The sequence below is a fragment of the Lampetra planeri genome, chromosome 13 (genome assembly GCF_965212315.1).
Source record: "Lampetra planeri chromosome 13, kcLamPlan1.2.h2, whole genome shotgun sequence".
In the NCBI taxonomy this organism is placed as follows: domain Eukaryota; kingdom Metazoa; phylum Chordata; class Hyperoartia; order Petromyzontiformes; family Petromyzontidae; genus Lampetra; species Lampetra planeri.
The window spans coordinates 4,704,953-4,732,329 of record NC_136119.1 but is presented as its reverse complement, the minus strand read 5'-3'; the positions used below and the strand labels follow the sequence as shown (position 1 = coordinate 4,732,329).

The following is a 27,377-nucleotide window of genomic DNA, read 5'->3' as shown; positions in this document are numbered from 1 at the left end:
AAAGATTAATTTCCCTGAAGCTAGAAACTTCCCCCCATCCAGGATATGGTGGAGCCTTTACCTCTCAGACATGAAGTTTTTTGTGAGAGAATCATGGAAAGTGTAACCCCTGCCTCAGGTGGAATGGTAACAGCGAAGGGACCTCAGCAAGGAACAGAGAGCCACCTTCTCTGGTTGGGATACTATGAGAGGCCATTCACCAAACAAATGTTTGAATTTCTCATATTTGCCTTGCCAATGTGGTGACGAGCAGGAATGCTACCTTGAGAGTTCAGATCTTCTCCGTCACAGTAGCCAATGGCTCAAATGGCAGCTTCGTGAGAGCATGAACCACTAACTGCAGATCTCAGAGCACAAGCAAAGTCTTCCTTGGAGACCTGTCCAATGATGTGGCCCACAGCAATCTGGCAAGGATGGGAGACTGTCGCACTAAAGCACACTCAATAGGGGCATTATATGCCTATAGCGTAGAGATACACACCCTGATTGATGCAATTGGCTTGCCCCAGTGGATCTCTTCCTGTAGATGCTAAGCCACTATCGGCAGGCCACATGTAATTGGGTTTTGCAGCCTTCTTGATGCACCATTGGCAGAATGCTCTCCAATGATTCCTGTAGACACCTGTCGCGAACTGCTCTCTGGAATGGAGCAGGAGGGACTGCACCTGCTCTAAAAGACCTGGCTTATTGAACTTCCTCCTCTCAATCTCGAGGCAGCCAAGTGAAACACTCTTGACATCTGGATGGAGCTGACCTCCTTGGTTAAGCGGATCGTTCCACTACAGCAACGGGCAAGAAGGGTGGATGAAGATCTCCGGTGGATTGGAGAACCAGGAGCTCCTTGCACAGTTGGGAGCAATCAACAACAGCAGAGCACTGTCCTATAGAATCTCGCACCGCAAGCTGCGAATAATGATGGGTGTGGTGTGCATAACACTCGAAACTAAACTCTCAACGAAATTTGTATTTTAGCAGGTAAGGCCCACTGAGCTGTATAGCTCTTTTTCAGAAGTGACCTGGCCACAAATGATAGCTCAACGAAATGGCTATTCACGTGGAAATTTATAGCAGCCAAATGCCCCCTCTATCCAATGCAACTACAACAACTAGCAGTTGTGACGCACCCAAATTGCATCAAACGTCACAGAACACAGAGACACGTAGAAAGTGTGGGATGGACCAGGTAAGGGAATGAGAATGACGAAGAAACTCTGAATATGAAGGCCTGGGGGTTGAAGAAGAAGACGGTTTTGAGGAGAAACTATAAAGCAAAATGAGAAGTTGTCACTTGCAGAGCTCTTGGAGTCCTCGTCCATGAGCAGAACCTTGTCTGTTAGTGCTCGTGGCCTGATGTGCACAAATCGATAGAGGAGATCAAAGTGCACGTTGATACCCTGGGACATGGACAGGTCGTGTGTCCACTCACCTGGGTCTAGCCATGTTTGATGAGGTGATCAGCCACGGTGTTGTCGACTACCACAAGATGGATGCTCTGACAGAGATCCCACTGTTCTCAGCCCTAGACAGTAACTCCCAGGCCTCTTGCATGAGGGCCTTGAAGCGTCGTGAGCCTTGATGGTTTATCATTTGAACAGAAGGAAGGGTGTGGGCAAAAAAACTCCCAAACACCATTAGCAATGTTTCTACTGCTTGTCTGAGGAGAAGGAGGCTTGATAGGGCTGCCTTGAAGAACACCATCTTCAGGCCTTGCCGTGAGCCACAAACAGGCAATCCTGAGATGATTGTTCATAGGAGGCCGACTGCTGAATGTGGAGAGATGCAGGCCAAGCCTTGAACCACAAGCTGTTAAACGATCGATGTGGTTTCTTAAATTCCTTGTTGGTGTCAGAAGTTGTTTACCCTTTCTGGTAGGTCCTCATAAAACAGTATCCTGCCATCGAGTGACTATGAAGCACGCAAAGCATTTTTATGGAAATTGCCATTGGAAAGTGCCGCTCCACACCAAAATTTTACCAGCGGAGTTGATAAAGAAACAAGGCATATCAGCGAGTTGGATGGCCAGAGTGAAAACACACATTTTATCATGAAATTAAGAAAGAAACTAAATTCAAATCGTGGCAAAAAATATGATCCCACTCTGCTTAATGGCTTTTGAAAGAAAGAGGGGGATGGTCACGGTGAGGTCACGTGTTGACGGGGCGCATCTACTGACAGCACGCTCGTATCGTTGAGTTGTCTTCTCTCTGCAGACAGTGGCTATTACCATAGGAAAATGCGTTATATTCTTGGGTATGGAAATATGTTTAGGAGCTAAAGGCCGATGTCGAGGTCTGCTTGCCATGAGAGGGCCTCAGGAGAGAGTTCATGTAGTTTTGCTTTTCCTCCGTTGAAGGAGCACAGACTACAAGTCCAAAGTTTGGGCTGCGTGGCCATAATTGCACTGTGGCTTGTCTTTAATTTTCTTTAATCTACACCTACATAGGCACAAACTACGGTGGATGCAAATATGTGTTTATGACAATCTAAGATGCTATGACATGTCTAGCTCTTACAAGAGTGTGTTGCATATGAAAGTCTTCAGAAGCACCACTGATATTTCACGAATGAATTTTTTGATGAAACGTTCTTCCATCGGGTTATGACACTTTTTACTTATTTAAAGACACCAAGAAAAATAACCGTTTATTCTTCCAACTTTTTTGGGTCTTTTTTCACAATTTGTGCTGTCAGCATCATGCCAGGAGGTGAATAATCCATTCGGAAATCTCACAGAGCAGTGCAACCCACATGGCAGAGAATGGCCCACAGAAGCAGATATCACAAAACTACCTCTGAAGTCTCTTTAAGTGGCCTCTGTTCCCCACAGTACAGGGCATCAATTTGCATCATTCCTGCCATCCCATGGCAGTCAACCCCATGTTATTAATGCTCAGAGCTGGCATTTAACCAATGCAAGGGCAAAGCCAAATTGAATATGATGGTTTATTCTACAGTTTTGGTTACTGACCTAAGACCATTAATGTACTAGACTTGAGAAGCAGTGTAATCGCATGTGGCTGCCTGGATTCAAATACAGGTTGTCAGCATTGTCAGCGCAGCACTCTGACTTCTGAGCTATCGGCCACCTCCTTCGAAGCAAAATTTCATATGATAGGGTTTTGTGTGCGCAGTCATTGATGACTTGGCCTGAGACCTTCAACTCATTACACTTGAGGATTCAGTTTTAATGACGGGTGGCTGCCTGATTTTGAAAGCAAACATCTCAGCATGGTCCACTCTGACCTCTGAGCCACGGAAGGCACACCCTTACATCTAAAATTGAACATTAATTCGATAAGTCCAATATGAAGCTGGCCTGAGATATTACTTGATCAACTAGGCCTAAAATCAGTACCTGTCTGACAGGTGGTCAGGCAAGGTGCTGGTGCCACCACCCCACTGTATGTTATACTCACATTCTCACATGGTTAAACACAAATAAAGTATGTGTTTGCTAACAACATTGCTCAACGAAGCTGGGATAATTTCATTTGTATTATATTCTAACATCACTTTCCTAAACAGTCTGTTAAGGATATTCTGGGAGATTTTCGTCTTTGTGTATGCGTGTGTGTATGCATGCATGTGTGTGCATCTGTGCGCGTGTGTATTTATAACTAAAGATAGAGTGTATGCGTTGTTCACTCACCGCTAGAGCAATCTGTCCCACCCCAGCCAGGTTCACACTGACACGTGTCAGGAGCGACGCATCTTCCATGGACACATTGGGATGTGCATTCAGCTGCGGAAAACAAACGGCATACGTGAGCGCAGACCGATTACAAGCGTGCACATTATTAAGCAACGCGGGGGGCATGGCAGATGAGCAAAGGCAAGGCTGCTTTATCCTCTCAGGGTACCCGTAAGAGTACACGGATGTGTGCACAAAGGGGACGTATGTTGAGAGGGGGCACATCGCAGCCGGATGACTTTTGAGCACATTATGAAGAAGCAATTTTATTAGTGAGAAATGCCTTTTTATTGCCATTTTTGGCTGGGTCATCTACAGGCCACTGCAATATAAAAAAAAAGCTGCAGCTCTTTGCCAATCCTTAAAGCACACACCACTGACATGGACTTTGTTTAAGAATCACAGCGCTTCAGAACGTACAAAAGTAGGCAATGAAAAAAATTGATGCCTGGGCTAAAAGTCACTGAGAACCATCGGGGCAGCATCATTATACTCATAGAGTAATTTTTTTAAATATATATAAACTCAGCCTATCATTCTGGATATTAATGAAGCAATCAGCTCATTTATTACTTTCTAAAGGCAAGATTGCTATTAATATTGTTTCATTTTCCCAATCAATTTGCAGCCGAACTACCAAATTGTAATGGTTCAGATCCAATTTGATATACTTTTCCACGTCTGATTGACTATATTAACCATGAGTAAGTTTGCTCTTTTAAGCTCTTTTTACGCATACGAGATTTATCAGATTCAATTGAAGCCAATGCCAGCCAGATGAGCAATGCAAGTTAGCATCATGTTTCTTCAACAAATCTGTTCAATAAATGTGAAAATGAGGAATATCAAAGCAGTGAACCTTATTATTAGCATCATAAATTAATTGTGGAATTAATTAATTGCGCAATTTATTCATTATATCTCAAAGTACATTGCATGTATATTTTATGTATTGTTTTATATTGACATAGTACCATTAGTCAGTGGTAAAACACATTTATAATAAAATTTCATGAATGTTTGCAATATTCCCTTTGCTCATTTATAAACTTATTTATGAGTGACTTATAAATATGTACAGGTGCACCCTTTAGAATGAATTATAAAAATATCTTCTTTAAAGGGCATATGGCCTTTATCTCCACACTGACCAGATGTCTCGGAAGACATGGGAGTACCCCCCCTCCCCCACTATACTCCACCAAACACAACTTTGCCAGTCGACTAAGTGTGGCGTACCCCCATTGATACTGCTGGGTGGACACACAGGCGGGGATGATAATTAAGAAAGTTGCAATTATTTCAATTGCTACTCCAGGAGAACGAATTCAACTGGTGATCTCTGGTTTGCAAGTCGAACGGTGGTGCTCACCGACACCACAGCAGCATCCACTTTTCATAAAGCAGCATTGTGCGTCAACAATCTTGGGCTAAACATATTGGAATGTCACCACAAATCTCACAGGCAGGCCACAAGTCAATATGATCCAGTCAGCTCTCGCGAGACGAAAAAGCCAAAAAACGGTTTCCTTAAGAATTCAAAGGCGACATGTTGTTCAAAGTGTTGCTTTCGACCCTTGAGGCCATGTCTGTGTAGTTGTCAGCCCATGCCCTTAACAAATTAATTGAGATAAATAACACAGTCTGGGAATTGTTTCATAAGATAGCTGCTCTGTTGTGGTGAGGATTTTTGTTCACCATCAATTTTAAGCACGTAATTATTGGCTCTTAGAGTTTTGTTTATCGCTATTTTCTAAGAAGTGCACACACACAACGGTTGTTTTCCCATAAAACCCAGAGAGACGAGAAATGTTCCACTTTTGGTCCATTCTCATGCCTACACATTCTCTCGACCCACTGCCCATCATTCCTTTAAAAGGCAGCATTAAGAATGCATACTTTTGGGAATTTTTTTTCATGGCACTAAATATAAAATGGGGTTTTTCACCCCTTTGCACCTAAACATTTTTTACTAGGACTGAGGAAATGCACCCACAAACTTAAGCCCAAAGGAAAACCCGGGAGGAAAATTTGACTTTGAAATACATGGAGAGATTATGTTCAATTATGCTACGCATTTTTTGGGTGGGGAGCGGGGGGGAACGCAATGATGATTTGAATAGGAACGCAATATCACGAATTGTTGTAGGATTTAGTGTCGGCTGAATCTGGCCAGGCCAGAGTTTGCCTTATGCACCGGGTTATTACCTATGCCAGGAAGCTGCAAGATAATTAAATTCACTAAATCACACATAAGGGATCCAAAACCCCTACACATTTTGAAATATGATGATGCTCTCCAGGTTGATGTCCCTAGAGCAATGCCGTATTTACAATCGTTTACCCAACCAAATTGCCTGCTCATTATCATAATCATTACCGAATTATTTCACAACATATACGAACCCAGCAATTTAACGAACATCTAACAAAAGCACCCTAGCATCTGCTCCTCGCTTTGAAAATCTAATTTGAGAAAAAAGTAGTAAACAAAAATGTTCAAGTAGACATAAAGCCACAATATATTATGCACAATACTATATGGTACGTAATTGTAACAAAGGCCTTTCGGGAAACATTAAGCAGCCACTTACCCTGCATTTGGCTGAAAAGAAAAAAGTGCTGTTTTACTTATTAAAGCCTGTAGCGTGACAGTCATTACAAAAGTTTAATGTTTCATGATATTATTTATTTAAAAGCTACACCACAAGGCTTTAGGACCGGCAACATAGGACGAGCAGCCGTTGCATTGTCACATTAGATGCATGGCATTTGCCGGGGTCTATAAGCTTTAACAGATCACCGATCCAATAACCTCAATTGGCTGTCAGCACTGGAATTCAATAGCAGCTGGCTGGGAAAGAGTGAATAACGATTCGGTTTAATTTCCGAGAGCCATCCCAATTAGGACTCTGCAAGCACACGATAAAACCCTTTAATTTAAGTAAAAGAACCGTTGGCCAAAGTTCAAAGCTTGCTAAGTGTATTGCGATGTGTTTATAGAAAAGTTCCTGCGGGTGCTCATTCACGCTTGTTTTTTGGCAAATACAGTCGCCCCGATAGATTTCCGATGGCTCTCGTCAAGGAGGAGCGAGCGATGTTTTGTAGGCGTTCTAACCTTTTGTTTTCTGTCGCGATTCGCAATTGGTAAATGTTCAAACGGGACCGAATGTGCTGTATTTGAGTCAAATAAAAATGCGTAAAAATTGGACAAAACCGATCAGAAAAACAGATCCTATTTCATATTTCCTTCATATTCTGGAGAGTGTGATCATGCTTATCCACAAATATTTGCACTCTGCTTAAAAAACACAACCAACATCTTGATTAATTCAGCGCATGACACTATCACCCCCAGGTGTAAACATACGCACGGGGAAACGCATGATTGCTTACAAATCCCAAAGCAAAATTGTAAATGCTGGGAGATTAGCATTCACCATTTACAGCATAATAATGAAATGCTATATCTAAAAAAAATGCGTCAGCCGAGCAGAAATACAAGTAAGCGATCATTATAAACAATCGATTCAAACGTGAAAGTGGTATTATGCTCCAAAAACTAAAATGCCCATGCTTGATTACCTAGTAATTCTCCTGAACACCCGTGGGCTGCAGGGTGTGCCGGAGGTTCTGGGCTCAATGAGACCTTGGACCGAGTCAAAGGTTTTCTGGTTTGAACACCAATCTCTGTGCCTTTGTGCATTGAACACGCCTCTGCTGTGCAGGCGTGTGTATGCATTGACATGTGCCTTAAATAGGGTTCATAAGGAGCAATGCTTTATCGAACAAGACACGTACATCGCCCCAGAATGCTACCGTGGTGTAATGGTTTGGCGCACTGGACTGGCAATTTCGGAGGTCACCGGTCAGATTCGATCACCCGGCGTGGCAGTTGAAACAACGGCGCAAGGCTCTGAAATCCTCTCCCACTGCCACTGTCCGCCCAGCAGTATAAATGGGTACACACACCACAGTCGATCAATAGACAGGTGGCGTGTGGTGGGGTAAAGTGTGGCTATTACCAACCTCTTCCAGTACATGTGACCGACGTGGAAAAGTAGGCACAAATACACTTCAGCGGAGGCCGTTTTATCCAGCAGTGGTGTGAGTAAGCAATTGCAGAACTGCACCTTTACCTTTTATATAGCAGGTTTGTCAACAATTGGGTGAGCCTTAAAATGAGAAAAATACATAGAATATTTTGACTTAAAACTTTCGTGATTGCAAGAATTCATATTCTACAGTTCTTTCGGTGAAGTCACGTAGATAGAAAATAATAACAATTAAATAATAAAAATCAAGGGAATAAAAATATCACGACGTTTCGATCGCTCGTGTTGCGATCGTGTTGCGTCGTGATATTTTTATTCCCTTTATTTTTATTATTTAATTGTGCTTTTTTCTATCTACGTGACTTGACCGAAAGAACCATAGGATATATATAATAGGCAACGTTTCAGGCAATGGCCTTACTTCATAGCACAAAGTCACCGAATATACATTGTTCCTTTTACGGCGGTGTTATTGACGAATGTGTTGCATTATTTGTTAATCGCACTTGTTCACCACTGCAAATGCAGCGGCATCGGCAAATAAATAGTTTACCTTTTTTTTAATGTACATCCAAACAAAATGAAAAGCCGGTGCCTTTAATTACACCATGTAGAGAGTGATATTTTATGGAGCAATGTCACTACAATGTAATGAAATTAATTCCCATTGTGTTGCGTTCCATGCCGTTGCTTGCTCTTTGTTTTGGTCTCGCTTTATTGCAGATATCCCTTTGGTAATATTTGCTACTTCATATTTATATTGCATGCTTTAATGGGGTCATTGCAGTGATATTGCAAGAAGTGTAACTCAAATGCATGTAATACAATAATACTAATTATAATAGCATACTTTAAGGACTTCATTCACTACGTGCTCGTGATGCAATTAAAGACTTGTTAGACTTCTTCTGGTGCCAACCAATTTAAATATTTGGGCACAAAACTCTCAAAACATTAAATAATCAAACAAGAATACCCTCCTGCAGGAAATCAATACAAACTGAGTTTGATTTATAATGCCAGAGTTGATTAAACTAATCTAGCAGTGAAGTTTAAATTAAAGTGGTTTCTTAAGACCAACCGAATGTTTGAATTTAACGGGTGTTTGCACCTTGTCTCAATGTCGACATTTCAAATGTGAAAAACATGTCAATATTACAAAAAAACTAATCAGGATTGTTTTCCACACCGCATATTTCGACAGAATAGCATTTCCATGTTAAGTCAATAAATCTCAGCGCAGTGTAAATATTCATGGGGTATTAGGGTGTATCTTTGGATAATAGGCATTGCTCTCTTTTCCATTGGGTCTATTCATTCATTCAGACCACAGAGTGTCCCATCATCATATCTTTGCAAGACATTTTTCTTTAATCCATCCATGTGGATGCTTGGTAATGCTTGCGTCGTTGCTTGGAAGGTGAACTGCCAGAGTTCTTCACACGGCTGGGTACGCTCAGTCACGTACCGTGGGACGCGTGAGAGCGAAAATTAAACGGGCTTCCTCGGCAAGCGGGTCAATCTGTCCTAAAGCACATTGCCATTGTCAGGTGGATTATTTTATTTGAGTGATGTGTCTGATGAGGTTTCGTCGTCAGGAACATTTCGCTCAGGCGCGAGTACGCCAACACACGCAGCCATTGCATGTGCACACACCGAATGCCATTTGCGGTGCAACTCTGAAACTTTTCAAACGAGAGCCAACATAAAATGTGGGGTCTTGACAAAATTCTGGACACTTTGTGACACAATCAGTCACAGGCCATTCCCACCAATGTCTGTTGCACCCTTCAACCTTTCCCCCCCCCCCCCCCCCATGACGTGTGAGAAATTATGATAGCGATAATACATTTCATTTTAGTAAATTTAGCTTTTATTGAAAGCTCAGCCTATTGCTATTTTTGATTCATCGTTTCTCCATTTCTCGTTGGCAGTGCCAAAGTGATTTTGGCAGCTTGAAATCTCAAAAGCATATGTCAACCGTGTGCTAAAACTCAACCTTCTAATAGAACTGAAAAAGTTTGAAACTTACAAATGTATACTTTTTACTTAGTTCAATACGTATGTTCATTTAACCAAGCAACTGTTTTTATAGAACTCCCTTGATTCGTGCCTGTAAAAATGTGCATCCCATTGTAAAGCCACTGCTGGTTGAAGGCCTGATGATATCCCCAATGCTGTGATAGTCATGGGGGTTGTGCGACCATACTTCACCATTCTGGTCAGTGCGGATTTTTGAAGGGTAGAGGCCAAGGACTGATTCAGACATCACTCACTACTGACATTAGCTGGTACCGGGAAATAAACACCCAGGTCACAGGATTCATAGCACAGTGTGTGATCCACTGCACCAGCACTTACAACTTCATGCAAATAATACATACAAAACTATTTACTCTCAGAGAACTATATTTATAGCTTCCCCATGCTCAGTTTGCTATGCATGTATGTATGTTGAACTTCTTTCGCACCGTACGTAGCCAACCGTGCTAATCGGAGGTGCGGAGGAAGGATAACAAACTCGCCACAAAAAGCAGTTGAGCCAAAACAAAACTTCTGCAATTTAAAATGGAAAAAACACGTTGGGGGGGGGAGCAGTGGTTCATGCACCGATATGTGAACACAACGGCCTGAGCGTGAATCCTCCGCCACGGCTAAAGTCAGTGACGAGCGATATCAGAACCCGTCCTAGGCCCTCCCTTCCCCGAGCCGCCCTCACCAGAATGGTGAAATATCGTAAAACAAACTCCCAAATATAGCGAGGGGTGGGGCCTTCATCAAGCGATAGATTGACCGTGACCATAAATTATTGTCGTCAATACTATTAAAATTAAACATTGACACTCTCTCAGATGGGTGTACTGACTGCGCAAGCACACGGTGGAGGAGAGGATGGTTGAAAGGGCCATTTGTTCTCCTGGGCTGTGTACGTTTCTAACAATGTGCTGGCGTTTATGCAAAATACTTGGAATGGCGAATGAAAGGAGATAAACACGAGCTGCAATTAAAAAGTGGAGCTCATTCACTGCGTTTATTGAATTCCAGTCGGCAATTTGAATGGGATTGAGGCTGAGAGACGACTGTACACAATACACAAAGATAACAATGCCGTAATGTTGAGCCATTAGCGCGAATAACACACGCTTTAATTGGCCTAGGTTTTAACTTTAAATGTTCGTACACATCATGTTTAATTCCAATTCGTCTTTAATTGAAATCAGCAGGAATAACAAACTTTAAAAAATAATTGCTAAATAATGTGTGAACTGAAAACATTTTTCAATAACGCAGCTGGCAAAAAAAGCAGATTATTTGAGATATTGCAGTAATCTTTCCCGAATGCGTTGTAATTATTATTTCTGTACAAAAGAACTTAGCTGATGTAAATATGGACTATATGGTAACCATAATGTGACTGAATGATAATGAGATGTTATTTAAGATTGAAAATGAGATCATTTGTATTTAAGTTCTACACTAAGACCTGTGCCAAATGACCCACATGCATTTTGAATGAGCTATGACAAGTTTCCCTTGTGCAGATATTCAGCAATTCTCGGTTTTTTGCGTTGCTGCCTCAGAAACAATTCATAAAATTTTCAAAAACCATCTTAAATGACCTGACAAGGACAACATAATAACCACTCAGAGATGGCCACTCAATTCCTCTCACTTGCCAAGTTAATTGGGTTCAGAGTTTTCCGTGGATATGAAAGAAACTTGCAAATATAAACCAGACGAGACTGCAATGCATTTTCAAACAGTAGTTTCTCTCCCATCAACAGTGCAATGTACAATGCAGGTTTCAGATCTTTTACTCAAATATCACGCAGGCACAAACTTTCACCCGCATGCACATCAACAAACGTGTTTCGTCTACCTCGGAAAACTGTGGAGAAGAACCAATCCTTCGATTGTCAATAGACCATGCATTCAAGTGACAGTAACCATTCACTGCGCATGCTTCAAAAGAAAATTAACCAATTCAAATGGCACATCTGCACTGAGCATGGTGGGCTCTCACCGGTCGGGTGGGTTTTGCTACTGGCTATATGCTGAACTGAGCCAGAACTAGACTGTGATACACTGGCCTCACAAGATATCTGAATTTGGCTCGGGGCCAAGCAGGGCCAAGGAGGGGCTAATGACGCAATCATTGATTGTGTGCCACGTCACAAACTACACCGCGAGGACACAGCGTCACGACATCATCTGCACGCGTCTCAAACTCGTTTAACTGCGTGTGATGTCAGCGGCGGTGGCGCCTCCCGAGGCACGGCCCCGGTGTGGCTCTGTTTGTCCCAGCGGGGGGGGGGGGGGGAAGAAAAAATAAATGTACGTGTATATAATAAGAGGCATACTTCGAGGTTCTACTTACGCAGGCAAGCATCGGCGTTTTCGTAGAACCCGGGGCAGCACTGGGATTTGCGGCGGTACATGGTGCGAGCCCCGCGCCGGTAGGCGGTGCGGTAGCTGATCCTGCGGACGACACGCGCCGGCTCAGTGGCACCAGGGGACACACGGCCGGTCTTGCACATTCTGGCGGCAAAATGGGAATGGCCCCGCCAGGCCGGCTGGTGCCAAGCGCCACGTGCGAGCTGCGCGGCCGGTGGCCTTTACCTGTGCCGCGTGCATTTGAACCAGTTGAGGATGTCGGAGCAGCTGGTGTAGTACACCTGGTCGAAGGGGTGCGCGTAAGACTCCTGCACAGTCACCGCGTAGCTGATCGTGGAGGAGAGGAAGGAAAAAAAAAACACAAGGTCTCAAGTCTCCCGTGTGTAAAGCCAGGCTTGAGTAAGCGCCTGTGCACATTAAGTAGGCCTCACGAACTAGTGTCATCCCGTCCGTTTGTGTGTCAGTTGAGTCTTAAACATCGTTCAGAGAACTACGCGAGTTTGAGACGTAATATTTGGTTGTTAAGAAAGGTAAGTGGGCCTTGGGCAAGACACGTCACTACAAAAGGAAAGTAGCCGGTGGTCGAGACTAATGGCACATTGGCAACCAAAGGGGGGAACGCCCAAGAAGACGTCTATGGCACAATGTTTTTAACGCCATGATATCAGTTTGTGCTCAGGAGCTAGACCGGTTGATGATTCACGGCTTGGGAAATTCTCCATTCAGCAGTCAATAGATCATGGCTGATGCTGATGAAACGAAAATAGTTTATTTGTAACAGTGACAGCTGGATTTGAACATCTTTGGCATAATTTCGATTTAAAGCTTTCGTGACTGCAGGGATTCATCTTCTTGGTTCTTTCGGTAAGCAGCCAGCTGCTTGCGTTGTGGCCGAAACGTCGTGAGAATTATTTTATTATGTTTTATTTTTATTATTTTATTACTTCCCTTCTACGTGACTTTACCGATAGAACCAAGAAGATCTTTGGCATAATCAACAAGCAGGTCCATTATGCAGCTGCAGACAAGATACGACTGTTATTTGGGGAGGCTACGTGGCATGTCCGGAAAACGAAGTAAAATGTTACCTGGCATGCAGGGCAGCGTCACTTGAAACATTATTTGACCATAAACAATGGATTTGCTGTAAATCATTTCCCATAAAAAGGTAGTCACCGTACCTGATTAACCATGCTGAATGTGTGTGGATCAATAGGTAGAGAAATATTTATAAAGTCAGAAAATTGCAATCAAACGAATTATTTTGTATTTGTTCATGATCTGCCCACATTTAATTTCATGCCCTGGCACACAAGCTAAGGTGCTGCATACCCGACTCTTTAATTTAACATCTGATTGCATAACTAACCGTGACCTCCTGCTGAATAAGCAAAAATAACTATATCACATTAAATTTAAACAAGATTATTTTTGAAAAATCATAACTTCGCATCACATGCACACATTGCATTTTAACGCTACTCAATTAATTAAAGCCACCGAACGAACTGCGGAGCTCACCTCTCCCAGTGGCTGCACACGTTGGGGTCCTCGGGGTTGAGTGCCAGCAGCGCCGTGGCAGTGCCGAGGAACAGCGCCAGCCGGAGCGCCGTGGCCAGCTGCGATCGGCCACAGGCGACCATCCCGAACCTGCCGCGCGCCCCAAAAAAAAAAACCACACACACACAGGGCGTCGTCATCCGTGCCCCATCGCCAGCAGCTGTGGTCTGAACACCAATTGCCGGTGCACACCGCCGATCCATGTGGAGAATGTGCTCTGTCCGTAATGATCGCAGGTGTTGTGTGCAAGTGCGTGAGCGGTTAGCGCGCTGCGCTACGAACCCACCCGCCCCGGGTTTGATTACCACTCACGGCCAACACGAGTCACAATTATCTGAACCGGGTTTGATTCCCACTCACGGCCAACACCAGTGACAATTATATCTGAACGGGGTTTGATTCCCACTCACGGCCAACACCAGTGACAATTATCTGAACCGGGTTTGATTCCCACTCACGGCCAACACCAGTGACAATTATCTGAACCGGGTTTGATTCCCAGAGGTGGGACAAAGTCATTGTTATGCAAGTCCAAGTCGAGTCGCAAGTCATCAAATTCATGACTCGAGTCTGACTCGAGTCCAAGTCACATGACTCGAGTCCACATCTCATAGGTGGGACAAAGTCATTGTTATGCAAGTCCAAGTCGAGTCGCAAGTCATCAAATTCATGACTCGAGTCTGACTCGAGTCCAAGTCACATGACTCGAGTCCACATCTCATAGGTGGGACAAAGTCATTGTTATGCAAGTCCAAGTCGAGTCGCAAGTCATCAAATTCATGACTCGAGTCTGACTCGAGTCCAAGTCACATGACTCGAGTCCACATCTCAGAGGTGGGACAAAGTCATTGTTATGCAAGTCCAAGTCGAGTCGCAAGTCGTCAAATTCATGACTCGAGTCTGACTCGAGTCCAAGTCACATGACTCGAGTCCACACCTCTGTTGATTCCCACTCACGGCCAACACCAGTGACAATTATCTGAACCGGGTTTGATTCCCACTCACGGCCAACACCAGTGACAATTATCTGAACCGGTCTTGAGCCTCATCTAGGTCGACTCGGCATCAAATTAGTATCTGGTGTGGTGTGTAAGCATCGTTACTGGGGAGACAAAGGCGGTCGGGAGTGGTGCTGGCCACCCACCCCCTCGTGTACCGTTCCAGCTTGCTAATCGCACTTGCCCCTGCAGTCTGTTAAAAGGATATATGGGGGCGGGGGGGATCTTTGTTTTTTTTTAAGTAGGGATTTTAAAAAGTTCAAATTGACGGTATATGTATGTATGTTGGACTTTTTTTTCACCATATGTAGCCCACTGTGCAAATATATTTTCACAAGCGGTCATCGATAACCCATCACACAGTTGTAGCCACCCACCGCTGGATGGAAGGCCACTTCTAAACCAGCACCATGATGGGTTCACCCCCCCCCGCCCCAAATAATTGGATATGAGAAACGGGCATAAATAAAATTTGCTGATGATTTGCTACTTATTGTAAAGACCAAGGACAGTGAACTACAGGAAATGGTAGAAGAGCTAAACCAAAGAGGATGCAAAGTAGGGCTCAAGATAAATATGGTTCATCCAAAAGTCATGACCCACCACGCAGGACCTGTAATGCCAGACCGAATGTTTATTGTTGGAATGCACCATCCATCAAAACATTTTAATTCAGAAAATATGTTTTTTAAGTAATGACCCATAAGTTCACTACACAATTAAAGATATCTGTCAAAGGGAATCCAACTGGAAAACACATTGGAGCATGTGTACCTGCGGTAGTCGGGCCAGCAGCAAATGATATGGAGACCAGAGGTGGACGTCATGTGCAGAAGGCAGCACTTTTAGAAAACCGAATTTAATAAAAAAAAACGTCACACCTCCATCACAACCTCAAACATCTATAAAATATATATGTAAAAAAGGTAAGATGAAATATTCAACATCTCTACAGTCATAATACATTTCCTTTTTTTAAATGAGCTGCATTTACTATTATGCATACATTATCATGTTTTAAAATCTGTATTGATAAAACACCTATCCATTGGTAATATCCGCATGTTTTATTTTACTGCAGGCGCTCTTTAAAAACGGCTCATCAGAGGACTCAAACTTTAATAGTTAACCACCAACGTCACATTTTCGTCCTCATCTTGATGATAGTTTCTCAAGGTACAGTGCACTTCTAAAACAGTGGGATTCTTACAAAACCCCAAATGCATTTATTTTCACGATGTAAAATGCATCTTGAACATCACTCAAAATCACGTGCCGTGTTGAATATCATTTAACTCTAAGATTAACTGCTGAAACATCAAATGAGCACATCTCTCCTTTTTTAAAGGTAAATGCTAAAACAAATTAAAAATCTTCGAAGCAAATAGTCAGGGACATTTCACTACTACAACTTTCCTCGCAAGTATTTTTTCATCTCATTTCTGAATGCAACATCTCACTGGGTGTCTCACAAGATTAAAGCAAAATAAGATTTGCCACTCACTGGTGACGATATAAAGTGTTCCCCAGTATCATTCGAGCAGATAAAAAGAACCAAGAATGTCAGCCTTTTATGTCTTCAAAGGTGGTCATTAATCAGCACGAAGCTTTGGCACTTTTGGAAGTGCTGGTAAAAGCTATTTATGGTGTAAAGTAAGTCCTTCAAATAACCATTGCAGGCTGCATATGTACGTTCTATTGTACAGGGAACACATATAGTTTGCAATTCACATTCATGGAAATTGGATCATTATTGTCATCATAACCATCATGGATGAAGAAAATAGATTTGTTTCATCATCGATTATGATGTATCCACTGCTGGGTAAAGTCACCACCAAGTCATCGCCATCTCTAACGATCGCATGGTGCAACAATCCATCTAGCTCCTGAACGTGAGCGTATCTCATCGTTCCATCTTTGCGACAGTAGTCATTTTAGGAACACTCCTTACTTTGGCTGCCACTCCATTGTTAGTCTCGACCACCAGTCACCAACCCTTCTAGCGACGACATGTCCTGTCCAATGTCAATATGATGTCTCTAACTTGCACATGTTCTCTGATCCATGTGTCCCTCTTTCGAAGTGTAATTAACACATTCCTCCTGCGGAGGGAGCTGGTAGGAACGTTGGGTTGCTCGGTCAATGGCCAGGGTCAACGGCGGCGTGGTGTATTCCGCAAATATGCCCGACTGTGAGGGCGGGCACAAGCCGGCGTGAGTAGGTTAAACGTTGAGTTTTATAAGGGCACCACGGGGTGACCAGCCCCTCCCCACCCAGCCCCACTCCTCCCACCCCCCACCCAGCCCCACCCTCCCCACCCAGCCCCTCCCCACCCTCCCCTCCCCACCCAGCCCCTCCCCACCCTCCTCACCCAGCCCCTCCCCTCCCCACCCTCCCTTCCCCTCCCCACCCAGCCCCACCCTCCCTACCCAGCCCCTTCCCACCCTCCCCTCCCCACCCAGCCCCTCCCCACCCTGCCCTCTCCACCCAGCCCCACCCCTCCCATTTTTGGATGCACGACGGACGGACACAATAATCCCCTGTGGGCTGGTGGAACCAGTGGGTTCCTACCACCAGTATAAACGTGCACCTCTCCACGCTTCATTTGGCGGTGACACGGCCGAGCGGGAGCACGTTTGCCGCTCGTTGCAGAAGTTCGCGGTTCAAATCCAGAGGGCTGCCCTGGTTAGGACGTAATAACCACGACAGTACGTGCAATCGACTTCGCAGTGGAAGTTAAAGATCCACTAACATAATTTCGCCGCTTTGTGCTGGCATCTGGGTCCACATTTTACAAATTTGAAACTAACCTCAAATTACTTAATTGGATTTATATACTGTGAATAGCAATCATCGCCCCCTAGAGGCAGACTAATGCGCCAGGTGACGCTTGCAACTGAGACTCATCCTCGTCTCTTGGGTTCTCACCTGGTGAATCGGAGTCAACGTTAGACCTCTTTGCGCAGCGTATGCGAGTACAAATTCCCCGTGTTTTTGGCACAATTTATCGCAGCATTAATAACTCAAGCCAATGTAGGCGTTGTCTTCCCTTTATGTAATTGCCGTTAGAAACCGTCCATTAAATAATATACGATAAATTGCCATTATCGAAATTAATATTTAACATCTTAAAATGCTCTACAGGGCAATCACTGTGCAATGTACACATGTTTACAAACACGTCGTGTAATTACAAAAACGTGGAATATTTGTAATTCACTCAATTATTTATCAGCGGTGCAAGGCAGTGGTCCTTGCACTCTGCTATAAGTTTGAGCCCCGATCAAGACTAACATCAGGGGGCCGAATGATAGCCGAACTGGTCCAGGGTACATCCATTACACAACGAACCGGCACAGTGCAGCGTGGTGTCGTGGAAGTTCACCCCGATGGCTGAAATTGCCTTCATCCAACAGCGGAACTGTAAATTATTATTGCTAAAAACACACTGCCGAGTTGTGGTATCCATGGCTATACCACAGTTTCAAAAGCAACTAATCATGGCAATTGTTTAGAAAATGCACGGCTATGTTGAGCAAATGCCATTATATAACATGTTATAATGTGAGTAGAAAATGGAGTAATACTTCATCAACATGCCTATTTCTAGAGTCGGCCACTATACCCAATAATTTGAATGTCAAAAGTTAATGGTGAAATTCTAAGAAGTCTCGTTGCGTTAGGGAGGCACTTTAACATTTCAAAGAGCCAATGCTCGCGTGAGCCGTACTTTTTGGCAGCCGTTAATTTTCACAGCACTTGAATCATGTATCGCAACACAAATACTACGCATTCGTGTGTACTGTTACACAGTACATGTACAACGCATGCAGAACAACGATTCTGACAGTATATATATTGGCACGTATCAAAACAACTTTTTGTAAAAGAAAAAAATGGGTTGAAGCACTATGCCCGCATTGCATGGAATGACGCGTTCGTCTGCAACATGTTTATAATCTCAATCAAAATGTAATTTCACAAAATTGATATCGTCCACATTTCCAGTCGAGAATGTAGTTGTTTTAAAAACTGCCACAAACAGTAATCAATGCGAGCAATACCGTTGCTTTAGGTTTACAGTATTTTTCTCTACAGGTAATTATCACAGCCAACAATATTTTTTTGTGAACAATTAGAATGTTTCATTTATTTACGTTGTTACTCACGAATCATTCCAGTTGAGCTATGAGCTGGCGGCAGACACGTCACTAAATAAAGGCATTTACATTCAAAACTTTTGCAGCCACTGCATTGCACCGCACATTGCCAGAGAGAGGCCCAAAAAGATGATATGATTGAACTCATCGCCAAGTTACTTCAATACCAAGTTTAATCATGGGGTGCTGAAACCTGGATTTGAACCATGCATCTCATCGGTGCTATCATAAGACATTGGCCCCGAGAGCTAATTCACCACCCTCTATTATAAGGATATTTTGTTTAATTTCCAATTTTAGCCATCGTGTTATATAAGAAAGCACGTCTATTTTTGCAATTAATATTTTTTTATTTTGCTCACTTGTTTTTGTATCTATTCTAACGTGTATACAAAAACTGCCTAGCGAGAGAGGCTTTGCTGTTTCGATGGCACGCAGCTCGAAAAAATAAGGCTATGGAGTGACTGATAACCACTCATACAAAGGGATTAATTTAAGCTGGGTCCGTCCGGGTGGGCAAACAGAACATTTTCCTCACCCGGCACACCACATCCAGTATACACCACACACTGTGGCTCCGGCCACGAGGCACGTGCAACCTAACTCAGTCTACCGGCGACCCAAGAAAATGTTCAGTGAGAATTAAGCCTGGCTGCACATCACCATGTATGAGTGCATCATACTCACATGCATGCAACAACGCTGCCAGAAGGCAAAGCTGAATACATATATCTATTTGTCATGCTAAATTTGTATTTGATTATTTCTAAGCTCAGAAATATTGGACCATGGGTGTCCTGTGGCCTATATAGAAAATGAATGTGAGCAACCAACGTTTTTTATGAAAGATACAAGCAACATATTTAGCTTCACCAACATCTATGCACTTCTCATAAAGTAATTAAGCCTAATTGCATATAAATTACTTTGTTTAACAGATATGAAATGATTTATATGAAAGTTAATCCCACATGTCATCTGGTATAATGGGTTTAGGGGTTTTTTTCTTCTTCGATTTAATCCATTTGGATATTTGGTCCCTTGACTTACAAAACAAACATTTTTAATTTATTGTCTTCTACTTTGACAAAGCCAAAATTTTACGAAATGGTCAAGATTCATAATAAAACAAGCCGTTGCTTTTGCTTAATTTTTTTTTTAGATTTCCACCACAAGGTGTTGATCATATTTAGCACGGAGGACATCCATCCAACTGAACGGGGAGTGTGTGGCTCACCCGTCAGGCTCCTCTCGCTGGTTAGCGAGCGGCGTGTGTCCATTCTCTTCATTTCCAAAACAGTTCATTATACGACCGAGCATATTCGATCTCGCTAATGGCCAAGCCGCGAGTCTGTCCGGCAGGGCCGTGGCTGCGGAGGTTTAATCTACTTAAAGAGCACAGAGTGCTGCTGTATTTGGAATTCCCGTTATTCCCCAAGTGCCCATAACCTGACTGGTGGTGGCCTGAGCACAAAACGGGGAGGCCAGGCTGGGCTTGCCCGGCTCAGCGCTGCCATCCTGCTGTGCGTGCGGGATTGCGATTATCGACTGCACGGACAGCAAATCAACTCACTCCATCTTCCCTCTGGCAGGAGCCCGGAGATCCGCTATGCAATTTTTGCCACAGTTGTGGCACGGGGCGTTGAAGGTTGACCTATTGACATTGTCTTTATCTTGAAATGAAAACAAGGACAATTTGTTTTTTTTTTCTCTCTCTCATGGAGATATGGGAGGAAAGAACATTTGGCTCTGCGCTTCATGGTTTATTCATAGTTATTTCATGTAATTATTTATTTACTCTGGGAATTTGTTGTTATGCAGATAATCCAAACTTGATCCTTGGCAGAAATGTTGGAGACAATGTGCATCAATCAGACATGTGCTGCAATTTAATGAAAAAAACAAATTACCAAAATCAGAGATGGAAATGTTTGTTTTACATCAATTCGATGCAGCAACACATACATCAAATAAATGGGCATATGGAACACAGACATTTCATTTTGTTAGCCGTGTACAAGAATATTACATTCAGCAAACGCTACCTATGGCATTGATTTTATTTCTAATCAGCAGCAGCAGGAGCAGTGTGCATGGGAAATATTGTATGCTGCTTTTGGTTAATGGTCTTGATTTGGCCCTGCCAAGCAAACAGGTGTAGAGATCCTTAATTTCCCAAGGCAGCACACAGCGGGATCCAAACATAGCTCTCCCTTGCAGGCTTCTGTTACCTGTGTAATTTCTGAAGTGGCAACATGGTTGAGTAGTGAGAGCCCAAGCTACCATTTCTTCTGGTTTTCTGGTGCCAGGTCAATCTACTAAAATCAGTCTCGTGGGCCACGCAGACCCAGGAGAGCTGGGCTTTGAGGCTTTCGCTTCGGAGTGATATCAACACAATTGTTTTAGTTACTTTAGATGTATTTTTACATTTACATTTTAATATTATGGATAAAAGAGAGACAACCGGGGGCGGGGGGGCATTTTCATAATTGAGAGTGTGTCAAGGGAAAGAGAAATTATTGGGAGGAAAAAATGAATCGGTTCTCCCAGATTTCCACGCCGAGTGTTGCGAGGCCAACGGCAGCCTTAGCAAGCTAGAGAGTGGGCGCTCTCTCTCGCTTGTCAAAAAAACAAAACGTCGTGATGATGTTTTTGTTTGTTTTTGCTAAACTATAGTTGCAACTTATTTGAACGATATTACAAATTAGGAAATGAAGGGCCTGGATCGTGTCGACTAATTTGCGAGGAACCGCAATCTGAATTTAAAATAAAGTGCATCAATTGCTTATGTTGTGCCTCCCCACTTTTTCATTTTACATTTATTCTCCGAATAGGTTTAGTCATCGCGCAATCAAGTGTGATTAAAAAGCATGATTTCTTTGAAGGCAATGGAGCAACCTATGACACAATATGAAATCACGCATGCCAGCTCCTATTAAAAATGTAGGGCTACTTTCTTTTCAAAGTACAATAATTTCTGACAGCTGTGAAAAAAAACACATTTTTACTGCCTTACATTGCTCGGCCAATTCGTAACTAAACAGCACCATTGTGCTCACGAAACATAATAAACAACCCTCGGAAAATAAGTGCGTACAAATTATGTAACCCAATAAAAACCTTGCTCCTTTTTACAGGTATAAACGTCAGGGGTATTGACAAGTGGAATGCTCCTATGTTGGCCTAGAGATTGAATAGACTACAAGTCAGACACGCGGGTCACAAAGCACCGTGTAGAACCGAGCAGTTCTCAATTCTCTTGAGAGAAAGGATGACGAACAGTTGCTGCCGCCGAAGTAATATCAAAAGGTAAGAAAAAATTGCCGTACTTTATCTTTCCATTGTCATCCCTGATACAGGCCAAAAATGAGAGAACGAGTGCAATAATCTGCGTACGCCTGCATGCCCCTTCATCACCAACGCATCTGTGGGATCATAGCAAAAACTATTCCTCCTCTTCTGCCTCCATGATTCCAAAATGTCCTTCCACAAGCCATCCGCGCTGTTGACTCTTTTCTCCCTGATAATTGTTTTTTTTACCCTTCTCTCTGGCAACAAAACTGACACCTTTTTTTACAAGGAGTCATGTTTGCATAGACCACAATACCTGCAGTCATAATGCAAACAAAAAACATAACTCTGATAATGTGCACTGTCCTTGTAGTTGATTGGTCCACACCCGAGACAGCTTTCCTTAGAGCCTAGTCTCACATGGGTTGGACCAGATGACGCCAAAAGGCGCACAACTCAAAGACAATGCACCATCAGAGTATGAGAGCTCGGGGTAAGCATTTACACCATTGGAACCTCATTTGCCAGTTAAAAATATGATAATTGTTCTTTTTACCCTTCTCTCTGGCAACAAAACTGACACCTTTTTTTACAAGGAGTCATGTTTGCATAGACCACAATACCTGCAGTCATAAGTGCAGGCTCAATATCTAGTTTTTTTCCCCTCTGCTATGAGTTGGCTGCCTCTAGATATGAGACAATTAAGTGTACCGTTTCTGTATACCGCCTTGAGATGTGGTCACATTTAGATGTGGTATAAAATCCAAAAATCCAAACTGTGTTGCATTAAATTGCGATTCGGCACGGTCGGGGGTTGCATGCGTAGAACATTATTTGGACTCAAAGTTAATAATAACCTTCTATCAGAGAGTGTTTGGTGTATGCGAAGTTTCTTTGTTTAAACGTTGACTTTTCCTTGCCACCACTGGCAATGGGCCAATTAAATGTATTTAAAAATGTTGGGGGAGGGGAGGGTGTGTTTGTAATACATTCTCATAAAGCTCTTCTTTGATGAGCAGACAAAAATCTGCATGTTGCTTTCTAGAGCACAAACTCAGTTGGCCATGTTCCACATGGTCACACCAGCAGGTGTTTTTTGTATGACAAGGTGCAAGCACATGCAGCGGAGGACTCCAGTGGCAACAACTCAATAAATTAAACTTGTTTTTGTTCACGTTCAGGAGTTAAATACCAATGTCTATGTATGCTAGCCATGACAGGAGCTTCAGGAGAGTGTTGCTTTAGTTGTATTGCTCCTCCTCATCCTCTGTTGAAGGAGCTCAGGCTACTGTGGTTTACTGCATGGCCCATAATTTTGGTTGCATGGCCACGAGCGCATTTTTCCATTTGTGAAGATGTGCACATCGGCCTATTGATGCTCTGATGTGGTTGATGGTTTTACCAGTTTTATCGAATATAAGTGGGCTACGATGTAGGTTTTTGTGGTTGTGCTGTCCAGCTCCCCATTGTGTTCTCAGGTTGTACAGTGTGTTTTTCGGTACAATGTTTTAATTTTCACTCCACGTGCTGGGAGTAGAACGTCGGACATCGTGCTAAACAATGCGCAGTATAACCCGAAAACACATCAGAGAGCAATATAAATATATACACAACAAAACCGATTTTAAAAAAAGCCATTCATTTTCATGATTCACCTGAATGAAAACCACACAAAGATACGAGATGCAGGTGTATTAAGACGCAAAATGTGTTCGTGGTTTAGGCCAAATGATTCCGACTCAAATCTGAAAAAGACGCTGTCTTCTCGACAGACCTGTTTCTTCACCTGAGGACGGCTGCTTGCGTTGTGTGCGAAACGGCGTGAGAATTATTTTATTATGTTTTATTTTTTATTATTTTATTACTTCCCTTCTACGTGACTTTACCGAAAGAACCAAAAAGATGAACTTGGGGGCTACTGTGGATGATGTTTAGAAGGCAGTGTGGTGCAGTGGCAACACTTGTGTACCCTCACAGCAAGAAGGGCCTGGGTTTGATTCTCACATCAGGTGCCCTTCTGTGTGAAATTTCTACGTTCTCTCCCTCTTCTCAAGAAGTTTCCATCGCTTTCCTACAAAAGCTAATCCCCCCCCCCCTCCCCATACAATGTTGCTGTTATTGGCCAGACATCAAGCTCCAAAGTACTCAATTGAGATTACACGTAGCAGCATTAAACCCTACTGTGAAAAAATAATTGGCAGGACCCTCCTGAAAAAGTGAGGCTTTTGGGATAAAAAAATATATAAAGATCAATGAAACTGCTAGATAGAGGCTAAAACGAACACAATACTGCACAGGGTCGTACAAATGTCTTGCGACCCCCATTCAATTCTCCAAAACTAGATTTTTTTTAAAGTTACATTTATTTAAGACAGAAATTAACATGCAAAGGAAACAAATGTTTGGGGTCAATTAATTGTGGATCCCAAGACATCTGGACCCCTCTGTGCACGCATTCTTCGCCTGGAAAAGAACGAGGGGAATTGGTTGAACGAGGCAATTGAGCAAAGAGATAGCAATGAAATCAAAGGTTAATATTCAGCACTTGACTGCTTTAAGGAAATTTATGCAGGCCATAATATTTAAAATTAATATCTTGATTGCCTAAGTAGAGGAGCTCAACGTGCATGAAGGGTAAACACTACAGGCAATTATTAGTTACATTTGAGGGGGGGGGGGGTTAAATGTAAATTACAGAAAATATTTGAAATGAAACCGATGTAAAACATTATAATAATTAGGTACAAAAAACGTCATGCAACGTTCCTTGTCAGTAATACCTGGGCCCTCGTGTTTTTGCGAACGCTCAGAACAATGTATTGTTTGTTTCAAGCCCCTATTTGAACCCACTGCTGCATGAAGGCCTACCCATGCCGTGATTGTGATAGGGGTGTGGTTTGACCACACTTCACCATGCAGGCCAAGAGTCAGTTGGTTCAGAGATCACTTGCCGTTAATATTAGACATTGCCAGGAATCAAACTCAGTTCAGAGGGTTGTTTTTATCGTGCAGTGTATGCGTAAACCACTGAAACAATATGGTAAAACTGCACGATATGTTTCATAGCTATGCTCCTGCTGAAGGTGTTGACACGGTCAACCAGAGAAAACAAACATTGTCATATAATCATAATGACAAGTAAATCTCAAGTAAAATCATAGTCATTCTAAGCATGTATTCGCTCACGATAAACTTGTGGATTTCAAGATATTTTTTCTATTTTAAAGTGCAACAAACGCTTGTCAAACTTTAAGTTTGATGTTAAATTCACACTTTGCTTCCACCCCCCACCCAGCCCCTCCCCACCCAGCCCCTCCCCACCCTCCCCTCCCCTCACCACCCAGCCCCACCCTCCCCACCCAGCCCCTCCCCACCCTCCCCTCCCCACCCAGCCCCTCCCCACCCTCCCCTCCCCACCCAGCCCCTTCCCACCCACCCCTCCCCACCCAGCCCCTCCCCACCCTGCCCCTCCCCACCCAGCCCCTCCCCACCCACCCAGCCCCTCCCCACCCTCCCCTCCCCACCCAGCCCCTCCCTGCTCGACGGACACAATAATCCCCTGTGGGCTGGTGTAACCAGGAGGATCCTACCAGTGTATATGTAGTATGTGTGCCCAGGTATTTATATACTGCAAGCACAAAAACACAGAATAAAAGTTGCGATGGAAATCGAGTTATTTATATATATATTTACACAGCAGCACATGGCATTTTCATAATGTGCAATTAAGTATGCATTAAAGAAAAACAACACACACAACTATATCCAGACCAAATATAATTACACGTAAGCTGTACAATTTGCATAATATTCGTCTCTGTAGATTGCCGAGGTTAGAGTTAATCTGCTTAAGAGGCTTGAGCAATGCCAAAGATCAATTGAATCACACCAATTTCCTCTCTACACAGCCCAGCCAGCCTGGCCTGTTTTGAGATCCGGAAAGAAATAAAAACCACAGCACCTGCAAGCGGATGAGTGAGAGTCCCTTCCCAGTACAATACATCACACGTGCGACTTTCTTGTCCAAAAAACCCCACCTAATTCCAACATTGATATTCGGAAATGCTCAATGCTTCAGGAATTGATGACATGCATCAGTGCATTACATTTTTTTTGTACACATGCAAAAGGAATAGATCAACAAGCCGTGGATGTCGTGTGCGTGCTGGTAATAATTGCGAGCAGCCACTGTACGGCGGGGACCGAGGGCAAAGCAACAACAGCCGACATGAGGTTAAGCCAAAACTAATGAGCTGCTGGAATCCCAGGGCATACATTACCGCAAACAAATAAAACTCTCGCCTAATTACGACCCCAGTGCCGATGCTGTCCCTCCCAAAAGGGTGGCGGCGGGTCTCGTGCCATGTAATAATGAGCATTTCTTGGTTTTCCACAGTCCACAGATCTTGCGTGCTCGGGCAACATCATTGTTGTTAGAGATGGCAAAAAAAAGTCGCGTGATTATATCAGCGACGACGAAGGACCGCGAACACAATTTGTAGCATTCGACAAAACTGTCGCTCTCTGCTGCAATTGTACATTCGATGGAATCGCTTAAAGGCCAAACGCGCATAGTGAGTGCTTACTAAAAGTATGAGTTTATTAATGAAAGCATACTATCCAATCTAAGGCGACCGACCACCTTACAGCCGAGTTAATTTTGCCAAACATAGCCAAGTAGTGGGAGGCGGAATAATAACGAAAGGGGGACTTCAAGCTGTATCGCGTGTTATTTAAATACAAACGCAACGGATATCAAAAATATATATTTACAGCACTGATACCGAGACATTTCCTCTCTCCCTCTCTCTCCGCGCGTTATTTCTCTTGATTTCGTTTATTCGTTTGGAAATTGGCAAAAGTCGACTGACAAGCTACGATTTAGTTTCAAGTCAAAGTGAAATGCTGCTCAACTTTTGCCTGTGTGATCCTACTCCCAGGGTGACCCCACGGTTCTCACTTAGACAAATGGAACTCTTGGCTGGAACCCCAGAATATTTCCACCCCCCCCACCCCCCAGTCCTATTTGACTCTCCCCTTTGCAATGTGGATATTTCACTGCGCTTCACTGGCGCGCGCGTTACACACACGTGCATTGCATGTCTTGCCTCTGTCACACACCAACAACTTTTGAACGTTAGCAGCATCACCATCGCTCACTTAAACTTATTTGCTTTTCCCCCCCCCCCCCCCTTCATTGTTTCTTCTTTCCCGTCGTTCTTTT

The 27,377-nt window shown here is 43.3% G+C and overlaps 1 protein-coding gene across 2 annotated transcripts in view; it reads right to left on the bottom strand.

The window, feature by feature from the left end:
• Nucleotides 1-13,923, bottom strand: part of MEGF10 (multiple EGF like domains 10) — a 106,229-nt gene extending 92,306 nt beyond the window's left edge. For both annotated transcript variants that reach the window (XM_078599926.1, XM_078599927.1), the window contains exons 1-4: nt 13,663-13,923; nt 12,367-12,468; nt 12,125-12,225; nt 3,650-3,742 (exon numbers count right to left, since the gene is read on the bottom strand). In XM_078599926.1, coding sequence (XP_078456052.1) covers nt 3,650-3,742; nt 12,125-12,225; nt 12,367-12,468; nt 13,663-13,904 — 538 coding nt within the window. In that variant the 5' untranslated portion in view covers nt 13,905-13,923. The remainder of the gene's footprint in view (nt 1-3,649; nt 3,743-12,124; nt 12,226-12,366; nt 12,469-13,662) is intronic.
• Nucleotides 13,924-27,377: the final 13,454 nt, after the last annotated feature.